Below are 16,785 nucleotides of genomic sequence, written 5' to 3' on the forward strand. Positions count from 1 at the left end.
ATTACCTTGTTGTAGATAAGCTCTGATCCCTTTGTAGATTTCAGACCGTTTTTCTGCATTCAACTTTCTGTAGAGAACATTCAGTGTATCTACACTAAAGGTGAAATTAAATAACATATTAGAATTTCATTTTAATTCTAGTTTAATTGAAGCTCATCTGGTACATGGAGCAGGGAGTCTTTGTAAAAATCAGAAATTGCATCTCCAACACCCAAAGAGAAAATGAAAGGGGACAGATTGTACAGGTATACATGTCGGTTAGATGTACAAATTTTCCTGTGATCAAGAAAATTTAGCACTGAGACAGCTGATCCAGATATAGGGCGCGATCTTCCAGCTACGCTGCGCCAGAAAAGCAGCTTGCCGCGGTGCAGTGTGGCCGGTGAAAGCAGGGAGACTGCTCCTGGGATCGACCCAGCTGGTAACGCCTCGCGAGATTCAATGCAATCTCGTGAGGCGTTGCAAGGGGAATCCCGCCCGCAATGAGCGAGATCAATTTTTGGCAAATTGCATATTAAAGCGAGGCAGCAAGCCTTACTCTAATGTGCAGATTTACAAGGTACCTGAGGCTTTGGGGACCTCGAACGAGCGCCATTTGATACTGGTCCCCACAAACGGGGACCAGTCGGAACAGCACTTGTGGGGATCTCCAAGGGGATCGGAGGCACCCACCTGCATGCCCTTTAGGCAGAGCGGTTCCCTGGTACTGTTGGTGCCACCTGGGTACCCTGGCAGTGCCAGCCTAGCACACTGGCAGTACCACCTTGTTACAGCCTGGCAGTGTTAAGGTGTCCAGGTGGCACTGTCAGCTGGTAGAGCACTGCCAGGTTGGCACTGCCAAGGTGCCAAACTGGCATATTTTGCAGGTGCGCGATTGGGCCAAGGTTGCCCGGTGTGGGGGCTGGGGACCCGGGGGAACGTCCCATGTTGAGTTCAGGCTTAGGGGATGTTGGGATTTTTAGTGGACCTCAGAGATCGGAACACCATTTAAAAATGATGTCCCGATCTCTCGCTACAATGGGGAGGGGCTACAATTGGGAGTTCCAGCGAGCAGAGCTCCCCATTGTAAAAAAAGTGAGTCGTGTTGAATAGCCATGTGTTTCTTGGCACTGTGAGTACCGGGAAACAGGAGGCTAAACACTCTTGCTCGGGGACTTGGTTCCCTTTTGGGAAGATACCGCCCATAGATAATAGCTTGGAAGGAAAAATTAATTCAGGCAAGATCTCGGAAGAATGGAGGGCACCATTACAGATGGTGATTGATTATTTTAAATCTCAGAAGATTACCTCTATCCTTCTAGAGGAAGGTAAGGCAAGCAATTCATCTTCAAGTAATCTTCATCTTAAGTAGGGTGCTCTTTCTAAAAGCCGTTGCAGACTCAATGGGCCTAATGGCCTCCTTCTGCACTGTAGGTTCTATGATTCTATGACCACATTGCTTTGGATATGGAGTCACAGTTCAGACCAGCTAAAGTAAAAGATTTCCTTCGCTAAAGCACGTTAGTGAATCAGATGGGTTTTTACAATAATCAACAATGGACATCATTAGACTTTTAAATCCAGATTTGTATTTTTATTCCTCAATGGTGGAATTCGAATCCAGGTTTCTGGTTTACTAGTCCAGCGACAATGCCACTATGCCATTGCCTTCCCTTCAGGTAAGTAAGGAACGTACCATAAATCAGTGTCACAAATTTCTATCAGTCTCAAATACAGATCCGTATGGAAACTTTATCAGCATCAACCATTTAATACTGAATCACTGTATTCTAACTGTGCCTTTGTAATATGTTACTTGTTTCGACAATGAACTCTTCTCCTAATTATTTGTTCAATCAATTTGTAGTTCATTGGCATGGAAGGTAGCAGATTGAAACATTAATTCAGTAGCTTATGTGGATCCTGATGAGAAGTAGCATTGTACATGGCTGATGTAAGTGCATTACATAATAAACCCCCAACCATTACTTGATAAGGAATTAATGAATAATGATAATGCATAATTAGTGGTCCAAGAAATTTTATTGGATTGTAGCAGGATAGTAAGAGGAATAGAGAATATATCTTAGTCATGAACACAATGGACCTGAATTTCCTGGTACTTGACCGAGACAGTGTCTCAATTACATGTTCCGAAGACATTAACATCGATGGGAGCATCCCTAGTGCTTGTATTGGACCTGGCTGAGCATAGCACTGGAAAACAAGGCCGGAATTGTGAGCAGTTAATTATGGGGGTCTCTGGTTGCTGTTGGGAGCGCTGGTTCCAGGATGGATCCAGAATCACATTTTTTAAAAGATTGTTCTGTGGGTTCTTCAATCTGAGGATGGAAGGTGGTCATCTCGCAAAAGCATTCCAGCATACCTATGGGATGTTTCACTATCTGGGCACAACTACAGCCTGCTACCTTATTGAAAAGACAGTTTCACTGCTACTGAGGAAGCCTTAAAAACCCAGTAGCAACAGAAAGAGGACAGAAACTTAGCAATCCACTTTTCACTTATCATTACTTCTGGGAATGTTTTTGCTGGAGGAAGAGGTCAGGCAGACTGCACCCACCAATTAACCGTATATCTAATACTTGGCAGAAAAAAGTACAGCCTGAATTGTTATGCAGACAGAGAGGCTCTCCACCTGCAAGACATGTCAGCAGGACATAGTTTCAGAAGCCCTCCCCCTGCCATCTTTGCATAGGAGCGGGTTGTCAACAGTACATTGGCGGTTCCCAAAGTATTCGGCCATTTAATCAGCAGCTGCTTTCACTTTAGTGTGATTTTGATGAGGTCTGAAACCTAAGTGTTTCGGTTAGAGCTGTTAGGAGCATATCTGAACCTTAATGGATTTGTTTGGATAGTTGGGGTACTCTTTTGCGGAGGCAAGATATCCCTTCGGATACGGTCTCAGAACAACTTTGGGGGAGATGAGGCAATCTTAGGGAGAGCTAAGGCACTTTTTGGGAGAAGTAAGGTATCCTTTGGGAGAGGTATGGTTCCCTTGAGGATTGTTAAAGTTGACATGATGATGTGTACAAGCTCAATGGAACAGCCAAGCTGTCAAAGAATTGTCAAAACTCAGTGAAACTTTCAAAACTCTTTGGACTATTAAAGTTGTCAAGATATTTCACTCTGGTTGAGATTTTTAAAGAAGTGTGGAGTTTTTAATAAAGACAGTGCTTGATATTTCACTTTGTTGACATAAGCTTGAGGTCCATTTTACTAGGATTTCCTAAATTTATCACAGTCGGATGCTTGCTAAGTGAGCAGGTTAATGGACAGCTCCAAATGGTTACAGAATAGAAATGTTTGTTTTCATAATAGGTTAGTAAAAGAAATTTCAATGCATGAAATGTTTTTTAATGAGTGTTTTTCCATAAACAGTTTGATTTTATGTCAGTATGGCTCCTGAGGCTTGCCCATGGTAGATACTAGGTGCCAGCAATTAGGCGATGGGGGAACTGATGCCGACGAGGAGGGGTGGGCTGGGGGGGGGGGGGGGGGGTCTGATGCCGGCAAGGATGATCATGGTGGCAGACTAACGCCAGCGAGGATTGGGGGGAGTCAGGACGGGCCCTGCCAAGGCTTGAAAGGGGAGGACCATTGGCGACCCCATAACACTGTCGTTCACTGGGAGGGTGGGGCTGCTGATGCCGACAATTAAGAGAGGGGTGGTGGACTGATGCCTGAGATGATGGGTGGTGGAGGGAGAGGGACGGGGCAGGGGGAATTGATGGGTGATGCGGCAGACTGATAGCAGTAAGGATGGAGGCCCATGGGCATCAGGTAACCCTGATGTCTGCATGGTGTCGGGGTGGGGAGGGTGACTTGAACATTTCAATGGTGGAGAGGGGGTTGCCCCTCTGTGGACAAGGGTTGGGGATATTGCGCAATGACTACAGTGGTTTGTGATGTCCGTGGGGGTGGGGGCTATCACTGAACTTTGAGGTCAGGACGCCCTTCCGATCTTAGAGGAGCCGGACTGCTGGCATGTTTAACCCCCGCCACTCTCAAGGCTGCTGTGAAATACGTCACCCTCCAAAAAAATGGCTAAGTGGGCAAGGATTGCAACTAAGATCCAGCCGGCCAACCAGCAGGGTGAAGTTTTTCTGGAGCCACTCGCTAGACACTGGATTCACGATGACCCACTGAATCCTGCGTCAGGCCATAATCGGGATTCGTGTTTGTGTCAAACCAGTCTTTCGTCTCCCAGCCCATCTAAAGCCTTTAAACCCTTTAAACAGTCACCCTGTATCACGGAAATACACATCTCTCTGATTAAAGTGAAAGTGGTCCATCTGTCTCCCTAAACCTTTTTAAAAGTTTGTTAGTGTGCCAAGTTTAAAGGTCTGTGAGATGTAGGTAAAAGTAATCCCTTTAAAGTAGTGGAAACATTTGATGTGGTTTTCACAGACAATTTCAGTGCCCTTTAAAATACAGAAGTCTGTATGTGTGCCCAGAAAGTTGCAGGGGGCCGGGGGCACAGCCCCTGCACTTTCTAGGAAGTTCTTAAAAACAAAGAGGCAGCCTCATTAAAACAAACTACGGTTAGGAAACCACTCGCTGCCCTCGAGTAAATGGATCCCTGCAGAGCCACGTAAATAAAGAATCAGAATTTCCCCTTTGAAACTGCCTCGACCTGTCAATTAAAACGTTTTTGGTTGGCAAAGGGGCATGAAACTGAATGTAAATAATGCAGTTCAACACTTTTAGGATCTAGGCATATGACACACTTCTATACTTTAAAGGGCATTTGAATTGATGGTGCGAAAAATCACTTCAAAAACTTCTACCACTTTAAGGCGGTAATTTTTACCTTAATCTCACAGGCCTTTAAACTTGGCATGCTGACAGACTTTTTAAAGGGTCTGGGGGTACAGATGAGATCACTTTCATTTTATTCTAAGAGATCTGTATTTCTGAGATACTGAGTGCCTATTTAATGTAGCAGCTTATGAGATCGAAAATAGCACTTCGATCTCAGAGACGTGGGATCTATCAGACCGATCAAGTCCTACCCCTCTTAGTTCCAGCACGGACCACAGTGTGCCATGGAACTGCACGGAAAACCAAATTCAGGTTAAAAAAAAAATTCCAAGTAACATTGCATTACACTTCAGTGTCACTCTCAACACTAATGAGGATCACTCTCGTTGTCCCGCTGGTGGGAGCACTTACACTGGTCAGGAGAACCGCGGCCTTGGTCATTTTTTGGGAGAACTGTGTCCCATGGTTAAGTTTATGCTCCATAACAGACCTAACGTTCTCTGCTCTGTATTAATTCAATAACTTTAGGATGTATTGTGAACTCAATTTTATCTGTACAGTTACTCATTAGGTAACCTTTTAGGGCCATCAGTGAACTGGGCGGTACAGTGGTTAGCACTGCTACCTCACAGCACCAGGGACCCGGGTTCAATTCCGGCCTTCCAAAAAGAAAGATGTGCAGGTTAGGTTAAGGGGTTATTGGGATAGGGCCGGGAGTGAACTTGGGTGGAGTGCTCTTTCAGAGGATCAGTGCATACCAGATGGGCTGAATGGTCTCTTTCTGCACTGTAGGGATTCTCTGAACTATACTTATATTTTAAATTAACAAAAATAATTTATTAAAAGATAATTGTTGATATTCTGGCATCATTAAGGAATATTTGAGAATATACTTGGTCAATAAGCTCAGTCCTGATTGTATTCTGACTGAATGGTATTCTGTTGATTCTGAATAAGCGTGTATTAAGAAGTTGGTTCTAAATCAACACGTTGTTATAATGGACAGAGTGTGATCTGATTGACTTCCCACTCTATATATTTGGGAATTCAGTGAACAGAATCAAAACTAAACTAAATTTGTAGATGTTAACATGTAACATGTATTCTGGTTGCCAATAGTGACATGTGGTATCTTGCAGTAGGACATGTGCTAATCACATAGGCATGCATTGCTTCTAAATGGAATTCTACATAAAATTATAAGCATTTCAGTTCAGGAAAGATTAGAAATATGCTTACATTTTTCTGTAGACAAGGCATGGAACTCTCAGGGTGCTGTTGGAAACCAAGAGATGTGTGCTGATAAATGGAAGATATGGAGCTAATCTGACACTAAGCCATTCATCCACCTCTTTATCACTAAGGTCAGGCAGGTCTTCAGTAAAGCGAGGCCACAAACCCTCTAAGATGGCAGCTGATAAATTACTCTGAAACGGAAAAGATAATTCGTTTATTTCAAACTAAATATTTAAATTGCAACATGATAGCACAAATTCCCACATCTTCTCAGAAATGTGTGTTGATACAACAGAGAAATATTTTGGAGGTGGAATTTTCCCAAATTTGCAAAGGGTTTTGGATCAGGTGAGAAAAGCTGTGTGAAACTCGCCGGCTTCACAGCCCCCTTTTCTCGCCTGATTAAACTGCAACCTGGAATTTCAGAGTGCTGGCGAGGGTCACAGTGGAGGGGGCGAGGCTTTAACAGGCCAGCAACGCTGGAAATTAGATCTCAAATTGGGGACCGGGGACCCACCCCCTCATTTCCCTTCCACACAGACATAAGGAACTCCTTCAAAGGCATTGCCTTTTGCCCATGGACATCAGGGCTCCTGGCGAATAAGGGAAACCCCTCACCCCACACAGAAGAGCACCTCACAATGGAGGAGAGTAGCCCCCCCCTGCAAGTGTCCCCTGCCACTCTTCCCTGGCAGTGTCAGTGGCACTGCTATGGGGCCAAGAGTCAATGCCCAAGCATGTCTCTCAACCCACAGGGCCTACACACAGACTCCCGTGCCCCAGGCGCGGTCAGCACAATTGTTTTTCATCTTTGAAAACCAGTTGTGATTTGCGCTGGCATGATGTCATGCTGCCGGCAAGAGAGGTGGTGGTGTTGTGAGCTGAGAAATTCATGGAAATTACATTACATTACATCACCGATTGGGAGCAGGGAAGATCACAAATTGTGATCTCGCCAGTGCAACTCGTGTTTTTGGCGTCTTGCAAGATTCAGCGGCCATTACGAGATTTGTGCCTGTGGTTAACAGGATCGCTCGATCGCGGCATGGGTGCAAAACACTGATATGGCCAATTATGGACACGGCCAATAAAGATAACTGAGTTAAGAATATGCATTGGCCAGAAACTTCCCTTTGGAGTAAATATTGCAAAACTCCAGTTTTCAAGTCAGCAGTGGATCTGAAATGTGCAGAGAAGAACAAAATTCCACAATCTTTGTGAGTCTAGCAACATTCACTTGTCAGTCAACACTTGCTAGTCCTCCTGTTAATGAGGCACACAGATCTCAGGTCAGTATTCTGACATTGTAGACTCTGATATAACAGACACCACTTTGGATGCATACTACAGTTTATCTGTGTTCATTCCCGTGATCTCGCAAGTATAAATAAAATTTGAAGCTCACATCTTGGATAGTGTTGTTGAAAGCACCAATAAATGTCGCCAGATTTTGGTTGGGTTTAATATTGAGGAGGATGATGGTTAGAATCTGGTTGTCATCAATGAATCCAGGCTTCCTCAAGACATTAGCCAATTCACGTGGGTCAATGCTATTCAAAACCTATAAAAACACAACAGGGAATTTCTGAATCCTGTGATGTACACACACATAAAACTGCTAAAAGTCTGATTTGTATGCTTGTATATTTGCAGATGTCAAGTCACAACAGATAAAGTGCCTGAAATTTCAGTGGAGTAGGAATGTGGAAATAATCCAAACACACGATGTAAATTCTTTTTCAAATTCAGATCAGTGATGGGAGGGGTTTAAGCAAGTCTTCCATTGCTCTCTATGCCAACACTTTAAATGCATGTTTTAGGACATTCCTCAGCTACCTGCACTTGCTCAGATTATTCTCCCAAAAAGGTGAGTCTTCTTCCAAAGGACCAAAATGATCCAAACAGTAGGAAATCGACCCTCGGAGAGATTCATGAGTTTACAGTCTGAATCTTATATCAAGCTTTCATGTTCCATCTGTGAGATAGTCAGACCGCAAATACAGTGACAATGCTAAAAGTTAATGTTAGTTAGTTTGTGATGATAGAGCAAGTTAGGAGTATTCTGGAAGAAGGAAAATGTAGAATATATATTTTCTAAAGACCTACCACTGCCTCGTAAAATTAATCTTATTGTGTTTGTTTGCTAACACAGGCTTGTTTGACATGAGCAAATTTGGTCCCACAAAATTCACAGAGTTGACTCGGCCATTCATGAAAGTGCTCGTCAGATGGACGGTACAGTATCCCAGGAAAAAAAACAAGGACAGGATTTCCATGTTCCTTCTACAGGCATTCTACATTGTAGTCTGGGCAGGGGTCTTGTTATGGGCCAGGGTTTAGAGAACCCCAAAGTGTATCATGGAGTTCACCTGACCCACAATTTTTACTAGATTGTGGTATGGGGAGCACACGGCCCACTCTACAGGTGTGGTACAGCAGAAATGGAAAAGTATTTTTAAAGCAAAGCAATGTTTATTCTAGGAACTCAAGTTAACCTTTTTAAAACATAGTGAACATCTTAGCAAGCATTAATTCAAATACAACCCCCAAAGAATACAACACTAAGTAATCCTTTAAGCTTTCCTTTTAACATCCATAAGACTTAAAACACCTTTTACCAGAAGCACATCAGGTTAAAGTCACTACTGTTATTAGTTTTAAAGCACCAGGATCGATTTACAGTCTTTAGATTACAGAGAGAGACTCGAATACACCTCCTGGCTGTGACTGCAGCTATCCAGCTCTGAAAACGAAACTAAAACACACCCTGCAGCAAACAACCTAAAACAAAAGTAAAAAGCTGACAGACAGCCCAGCTCCACCCACTCTCTGACATCACTGCAGTAATAAACACCCATTTCTTGAAGGCACTCTCATTACAGATATTTATATACACCCATTTATAAACACCCATTTCTTAAAGGTACTCTCACATGACACCTCCCCCCAAGAAAAAAAATAAACCATCAACTTCAAGATGGTTTCATTTTTCACCTTTTCACTATCCTTTAAGAAATGCACACAGTAAATATACTTTTTTGTTTCAAAAAACAACACACGCAAACAGGTATAATAATATAGTCCATTTTTTTTCGTTTTTCTTCCTCCAACTGAAATCCTTCTCGATTGACAGTCTCTTTGAACAAGAAGGTCTCTGTACGATCCGTCCATTTCTCTACGCCTCGGCATTTCTCTTTAAAGTCAGATCCTTTAGTTCTACCTGATTACAGAGTCCCTTGTAATTCTCCAACACAGGAGCATTGGTTATCACAGCTTTCAGGCAGTCAAATGCCTGTTGAAACTCTGCTGTCCACTGACATTTTTGAAGTTTCTTCAACAAGTCCATCAGTGGAGCAATCACGCTACAAAACCTTTGCACAAATGTTCGATCAAATCCACTCATGCCAAGAAATCGCCTTATTTCCCTATGTCTCTAGAGTATTGAAAACTCTTCAATAACTGTTGGTTTCACATACCATGTGACCATTCAACCCTGTCTGATTGTATGGCCAAGGAAAGTGACTTGGGCTTTTCCAAATTCACTTTTGGCTAGGTTTATCACCAAACCCGCCTCCTGACGTCGATCGAATAATTCCATCAGATGTTGTAAATGTTCTTTCCATGTCTGGCTAAAAATTACCAGATCGTTGATGTATACCGCACAATTGGGTAATCCTGAAACAACTTTGTTAGTTAACCGTTGAAATGTGGCTGGGGCGTTTTTCATGCCAAATGGCATAACTTTGAATTGGTATATACCATCTGGAGTCACAAAAGCTGAAATCTCTTTCACCCTTTCTGATCAAGGTACCTGCCAGTAACCTGTAATTAAGTCCAATTTGGAAATAAAAGCTGATTGTCCCACTTTCTCAATGCAATCCTCCAAACGTGGGATAGGATAAGAGTCCGTTCTTGTAAGTGCATTAACCTTTCTATAGTCCACACACAACCGTTGGGTACTGTCTGGTTTTGGTACTATCACTATGGATGAGCTCCGTTGGCTGCAACCCACTTCAATTATGCCATTTTTAAGCATATGCTCAATCTCTTTGTTAACCTGTGCCAATTTTAAAGGGTTAAGTCTGTATGGATGTTGTTTGATCGGAACAGCATTTCCCATATCTACATCATGCAGCCATTTTAGTACTTCCCAATTTATCTTTACAAACTTGCCCACATGATATCAATAGCTCTTTCAGGTCAGTCTGTTTTTCTTCTGGAAGGTAACTCCATAATTTATCCCAATTTTTAAGAACATCCTCGTTTTCCAATTTAATTTGCAAATTCAATCATCTCGATTTGGTTCGTCACTTTGAGTTAGAATCATCCTCCTTTTTCTCTCCTTCCCTTTCAAAGTACCTTTTAAGCATATTCACATGACACACTCGGTGATTCTTCCTTCTATCTGGTGATTTTACCACATAATTCACCTCACTTAATTTCCTTTCAATCTGATAAGTTCCGCAAAACCTAGCTTTTAAAGGTTCACCTACCACTGGTAACAACACTAAAACTTTATCTCCACTGGCAAAACTACGAACTTTGGATTTCTTGTCCGCTACCCGTTTCATCACACTTTGGGCAACTTTTAAATGTTGTCTAACCAATTCACCTGCTCTATTTAATTGTTTCCTAAAATTTGACACGTAATCCTCCACCTGTTCTTGTTCTTTTTAAACCATCTGATCAAAAATCGTTTTGATAATTGCATTTCAACTTCATCTTCACTCTTTGATTTCTCCTCTTGTTTTAACCTGTGACTTTGCGACCTTGTAACTACACAATCCGTAAAAATCCCAGGATATTTGTCCTTTAACACTTCAGTTGTCTGATTTTCCACTGACTTATCAACCATAATAGGCATCACTCCACCTGCAATCCAGCTATATTGTTACCCAAGATAAATTGTATTCCTGGACAAGATAGTTTCTCTATTACTCCTACTACCACTTCACCACTCTTCACTGGTCTTTCCAACCTTCCTTATATAATGGAACACTACTCCTCTCACCCTGAATTACACATATTACCACCTTTTCTGGCAACATTCTTCCCAAACTACATAACTCCTCATCTCTTACCATTAAAGATTGACTGGCTCCCGTATCTCTTAAAATTGTGACTTCTTTACCTGCCTCTCCTGATACACATGAGTAAACTTTACCCACACGAGTAAATTCTTTAAATAGATCTGGCACCTTCTTATCAATCACCTTTTGATCAGGCTGTACAATCTTTTGCACCTCCTCTGCTTTACTTGGGCTTTCCTTTACCACTTTCACAACCCCCACTGTTTTATCCTGTTTTACCACATCAGCCTTCCCAGTGCTTTTCTTCAACCACCAATACTGTGACTTTACATGGCCTAGTTTATTACAGTGAAAACATTTGAAATTTTCCATTTCTTTTCCACCCTCCTGGATTTCTTTTTTAATCTGAGGTACACTCTCCTTATTATCTCCCATCAGATCACCTTTACCTTTGCCACTTGAGTATTTCTCATGTCCCCAGTTTCACTCCCTCACAGGCTGAAACTGATGTCAGAAACTACGCTTTGATTTATGAACTAATTCATAATCAACTGTCAATTCTGCTGCTAATCTCACAGTTTTAACCCTCTGCTCTTCCACATGAGTTCTCACTACACCAGGAAATAAATGTTTAAACTCATCCAAAAGTATAATTTCTCTGAGAGCTTCATACATTTGGTCTATTTTCAAACCCCTTAGCCACCTATCAAAATTACTCTGTTTGAGCCTTTCAAAGTCCATGTATGTTTGACCAAATACTTTCCTTAAATTTCTAAACCTTTGTCTGTAAGCTTCAGGCACTAGTTCATATGCACCTAACATGGATCTTTTCACCTCTTCATACGTCTCAGATACCTCCTCCGGTAGTGATGCAAACACTTCACTAGCCCTACCTACCAGCTTTGTTTGAATCAGTAATGCCCACACGTCCTGTGGCCATTTCATTTGTTTAGCCACCTTCTCAAATGAAATGAAAAAAGGTTTCCACCTCCTTCTCGTCAAACCTTGGCAATACTTGGACATATTCAAATAGATTCCCACCAAGCCTTCGACGTTGACGCTCTTTCTCACTATCCTCATCACTATCATCCAACTGTACATTTCCCTTTACGTCTGCCAATTTTAACTGACTGTCATGCTTCATGGCCATTTTCTGAAGTTCAAACTCTCTCTCTTTATCTTTTTCCCTTATCTGTATCACCCTTTCTCTTTCTTTTTGTTCTGCTAGAGCTATTCTTTCTGTTTTCCTTTCTTCTCTCTCTTTTTCCTCTCTTTCTTTTTCCTCTCTCTCTCTTTCGTATTCAAGCTGCTTTAATGCTTTCTCATGTTCCATTTGTTTAATTTGTAACTGAATTTTTTCCATTTCCAATGAGTCAAACTGTATCTCCGGCAACTTTAAATGCTTAGCCACCGCCATAATTACCTCATCTTTTCGCATTTTGTCAGGTAATGTTAACTGTAATGTTTTTGCCAAATCTAACAGTCCGCTTTTAGTCTCTGTCCGTAAGGTACTGTATGTGACCGTCTCCACTCCCCAAAACTTCAGAGCCTCTGAAAGAGCGATTGTCCACAACACACTCCCTACTTAAACTATAATACCACACCTGAAAAGCACCCACAATATGCTCACCCCTCACTGTCTTTAGGTTCACTAAGCCAATCCAATAGATAGACTCTTATCCTGGACAAACCCCCAATTTGTTATGGGCCAGGGTTTAGAGAACCCCAAATGTATCATGGAGTTGACCTGACCCACAACTTTTACTAGATTGTGGTATGGGGAGCACACGGCCCACTCTACAGGTGTGGTACTGCAGAAATGGAAAAGTATTTTTTAAAGCAAAACAATGTTTATTCTATGAACTCAGTTAACCTTTTTAAAATATACAGTGAACATCTTAGCAAGCATTACTTCAAATACAACCCCCAAAGAATACAACACGAAGTAATCCTTTAAGCTTTCCTTTTAACATCCATAAGACTTAAAACACCTTTTACCAGAAGCACATCAGGTTAAAGTCACTACTGTTATTAGTTTTAAATCACCAGAATCAATTTACAGTCTTTAGATTACAGAGAGAGACTCTAATACACCTTCTGGCTGTGACTGCGGCTATCCAGCTCTGAAAACGAAACTAAAACACACCCTGCAGTAAACAAGCTAAAACAAAAGTAAAAAGCTGACAAACAGCCCAGCTCCACCCACTCTCTGACATCACTGCAGTAATAAACACCCATTTCTTAAAGGTACTCTCTCTCCAGATATTTATATACACACCCATTTATAAACACCCATTTCTTAAAGGTACTCTCACATGACAGTCTTCACAAATCATAGGGAGCTCCCAACGTCGACTCGGCCACTAAAGAAGATGCTGTGGTCAATTTTGCGGGTAAATTAAGTTGATGTGGAAAAATCCACTCCATTTCACAAAATAATTAGTCTTTTTTTACCTCAGTGGTCCGGTTCATAGGAATCAATGAAAAAACATCCTTCAGAGTCAGAAATTCAGAGTAATTTTGGAAATACGTCATCACGTAAAAGATAAAACTGTTGTTTCCATAACAATGAAGAGGGAAGGCTAAAAAAAAGAGAAAACATTCAATATTTTTTCAGTGATTTTATTCACATAGGAGACATCTTAAGTTGTCGTAAATATGCAAAAGCCCAAATTATACAACAGAATGGAACAGGTAAAGACAGTGGATTTCCCATGATCACTGTTGCAAAAGGAAAGATGGTTAGCCGTGCAATAATGACCTTGCATGACTCAGACTCAAGTGCTTTTGAACAAACTTTAATATATGTTGATTAATAATAGTATTCATTTTACACAATTGTTCTATAGTAAATGGCAAGCAATTAATACGACCTGTTTTCTTTAAAAAATCTTGTCCAAGTTGCAAATTTGTCAGGGTGCCATACGATTGCCCTAAATTTAAAATGAAAACAATTCTGTTCTTGCACTAATTGGTGAACACATTTGAGTGTCACCCATGGCTCAATGGTTTGTACGCTCACCTCTGAGTCATAAGATTCTGGGTTCAAGTCCCAGTCAAGGGCTAGAATACACATATTAAGGCTGACACTCCAGTGCAGTCCTGACGGAACAATGCACTGTTTGCAACATCTTTCAGATGAGGTGTTAAGCCTGCTCAAGTGGATGTAAAAGGCCCAAGGCACTATTTTGAAGAAGAGGAGGCAAGTTACCCCGGGGTCCAGGCATCTGTTTATCCCTTAAACAATATCACAAAAACAAATTAATTGGTGATTATCATATTTCTGACTGTGGGACTTTTTTATGCTCATATTGGTTGCTGGATTTCCTACATTACTAAATTGATTGTGCCTCAAAGTACTTGGTTGAAAAGCATGTTGGGACATCTGGTGGTCATGAACAGTGCTAAATAAATACAAATCATTCCTTTTCTTTCATTGACGAGTAGCATGTTCGCTAGGCCATGTACGAGATGTTTGCACAACTGGTCTTTTGGTCTTCATTTCTGCTCGACAATACTTTAAATATGTAGGCTAAGTGACCTTGCAGACATTTTATTCTATGTATTATCTTATCTTGGTATGGGCCAATGGCTTGAACTGGATTTCTTTTGAGTTACCTTGATCCATATACATTTCCCCTTTCCTCCATATTAACTCTTTGGCTAAAACGGTAAAGTAAATGATGCTGCAAATCTTTGACTATCCAAAAGGTTTAAAATATCTCAACATAGAGACTGTTCATTAAATAGTCACTAAATTCCTAACAATGACTCACACAAATGTTAAACTAGCTAAAAGAATCAATCAAAAAATGTTTTAATCCTGTTTTGAGGCCCCAGTCAAGCTTATAAGTAGCATCAATGTTTTGGTGAGATTTTTCTCCACTGAATTAGTTCTTATTAATTGTTTGATTCAAAAAACAAAATATTCTTAGGATGTGGGTAATATTTTCTGTTCATTTTTAGTTGCTTTGAGGGCATTTAGAGCCAACTATATATGCCAAACGAGGGAAGGATGACAGGTCTCCTTTCCTGAAGAACATTTTCACCTTGCACCAGAAAATTTAAATTAGTTGCATAATGAAGATTTGTCAGAAAATATTCCAGTGAGTAAACCACCAGTGTTGGATGAAAGTGGTCTAACTTCATTCAACAAAACTTTATCCTTAACATTTTCATTGGCAGAAACAGGATTAGAAATGTTAAGAATTTAAAGATTCAGTCGAGACTTTTGGTTTAAGTAACTTTCACCGTCACTGATAGCAACCAGTTTACTGCTCAAACAGTAAACTCCAGTCTATTTATTAAAATTCCTGGATCCACGATCAAAGCACTAGCACATGATCGATTTTGTCATTGTTCGATCCAGAGACCAAAAGTATACTCTCATTAACAAAGTGATTACTGCTGGACAGACCACGATTTATCTGCATCTCTATGTCCATCAAATTCCACCAGGGTCAATGGAAGATGAAACAACAGTTCAGAAAAAATAGCAATGTTGAGCAGATTCAAGCGCCAAGCATGCTAGTGAACGTCCAACAATGGCTTCTCCAAGATCTCCACTGTGTCTATTCGAATGGAGTGTAGGAAAACAGGAAAGAACTGAAGAAAGCCATCATCTCAAGCTGTGAAGAAACCATTGGCTGTAAAATCAGGAAACACTAAGGCTGGTTTGGCAAGAATGACCGCACCATCCAAGGCCTCATCGACAAGAGGAAAGCTCTCTGTGCCTGGCAAAACGGCATAACCAGCAAGGCAAAGAGGAGAGCTCATCAATTAGCCAAGGCAGAGGTACAAAGAAGAATTAGGGAAATCAAGAACCAATGGCGGACTGAGAAAGCTAAGGAGCTGCAACTTCTCGCTGACAAGCATGACACCTGGGCTTCTTCAGTGCAATATATGGACCCAATAACTTGGGCCTCAAACTGGTGAGGAGTAAGGTCAAAACCCTCTTGCGAGACAGAGAAAACATCAGCCTTTGGTGGATAGAACACTTCAAAGAATGCCTAAACCATGGCCCAACCATCAATGAGGACGTACTCGATGAAATCCCCCAACTCCCCATCAAAGATGACCTTGCACTGATACCAAGCATGGACGAAGTTGAAGCCGCCTTTAAACACATGAAGAATGGAAAAGCCGCAGGAGTAGACAGGCTTCCAGTGGAGATTTTCAAATTTGGAGGAAAAGAGATCACCCCTCATCGACATCAGCTGTTGCTGAAAATCAAGACCAGAGAAGAAATTCCTGCTAGACCTGAGGGATACCGCCATTGCCGCCATCTTCAAGAAAGGAGACAAAGCGGACTGTGGGAACAACCGAGAAATCTGCCTACTCTCCATCGCCTGGAAGATCGTCGCTGGAATCTTCGCTCCCTGCCTTCTCCCAGTCACTGAAGAAACCTTTCCGGAAATGGCTTTCCGACCAAACAGTGGAGCAGTGGGCATGATCTTAACTGCACAGAAGCTTCAAGAGAATTGTCAGAAGCGACATCAACCACTCTTCATGGCCCTCATCAATCAGACCACGGCTTTTGACTCAGTCAATCTTTAAGTGCTATGGAAGACCCTGTCAAAGGCCAGCTGTCCAGAGAAATTCATCAGCATCATAGAATTCCTCTAGTGCAGGAGATCATTTGGCCCATCAAGCCTGCACCCACCCTCTGAAAGAGCATTCTACCCTGGCCCACTCCCCTGCCCTATTCCCATAATCCCATCTAACCTGCACATCCCTGGACACTAAGGGAAAATTTAGC

General features: G+C 41.7%; 1 protein-coding gene across 2 annotated transcripts in view; it reads right to left on the reverse strand.

Moving 5' to 3' along the window:
* The window catches only part of LOC140394069 (uncharacterized), a 405,190-nt gene that overhangs the window by 14,751 nt on the left and 373,654 nt on the right, over positions 1-16,785 (reverse strand). For both annotated transcript variants that reach the window (XM_072480880.1, XM_072480881.1), the window contains exons 69-72: positions 13,482-13,609; positions 7,403-7,558; positions 6,001-6,188; positions 6-94 (exon numbers count right to left, since the gene is read on the reverse strand). In XM_072480880.1, coding sequence (XP_072336981.1) covers positions 6-94; positions 6,001-6,188; positions 7,403-7,558; positions 13,482-13,609 — 561 coding nt within the window. The remainder of the gene's footprint in view (positions 1-5; positions 95-6,000; positions 6,189-7,402; positions 7,559-13,481; positions 13,610-16,785) is intronic.

Source organism: Scyliorhinus torazame, chromosome 17 (assembly GCF_047496885.1).
Source record: "Scyliorhinus torazame isolate Kashiwa2021f chromosome 17, sScyTor2.1, whole genome shotgun sequence".
NCBI classification, from domain to species: Eukaryota; Metazoa; Chordata; class Chondrichthyes; order Carcharhiniformes; family Scyliorhinidae; genus Scyliorhinus; species Scyliorhinus torazame.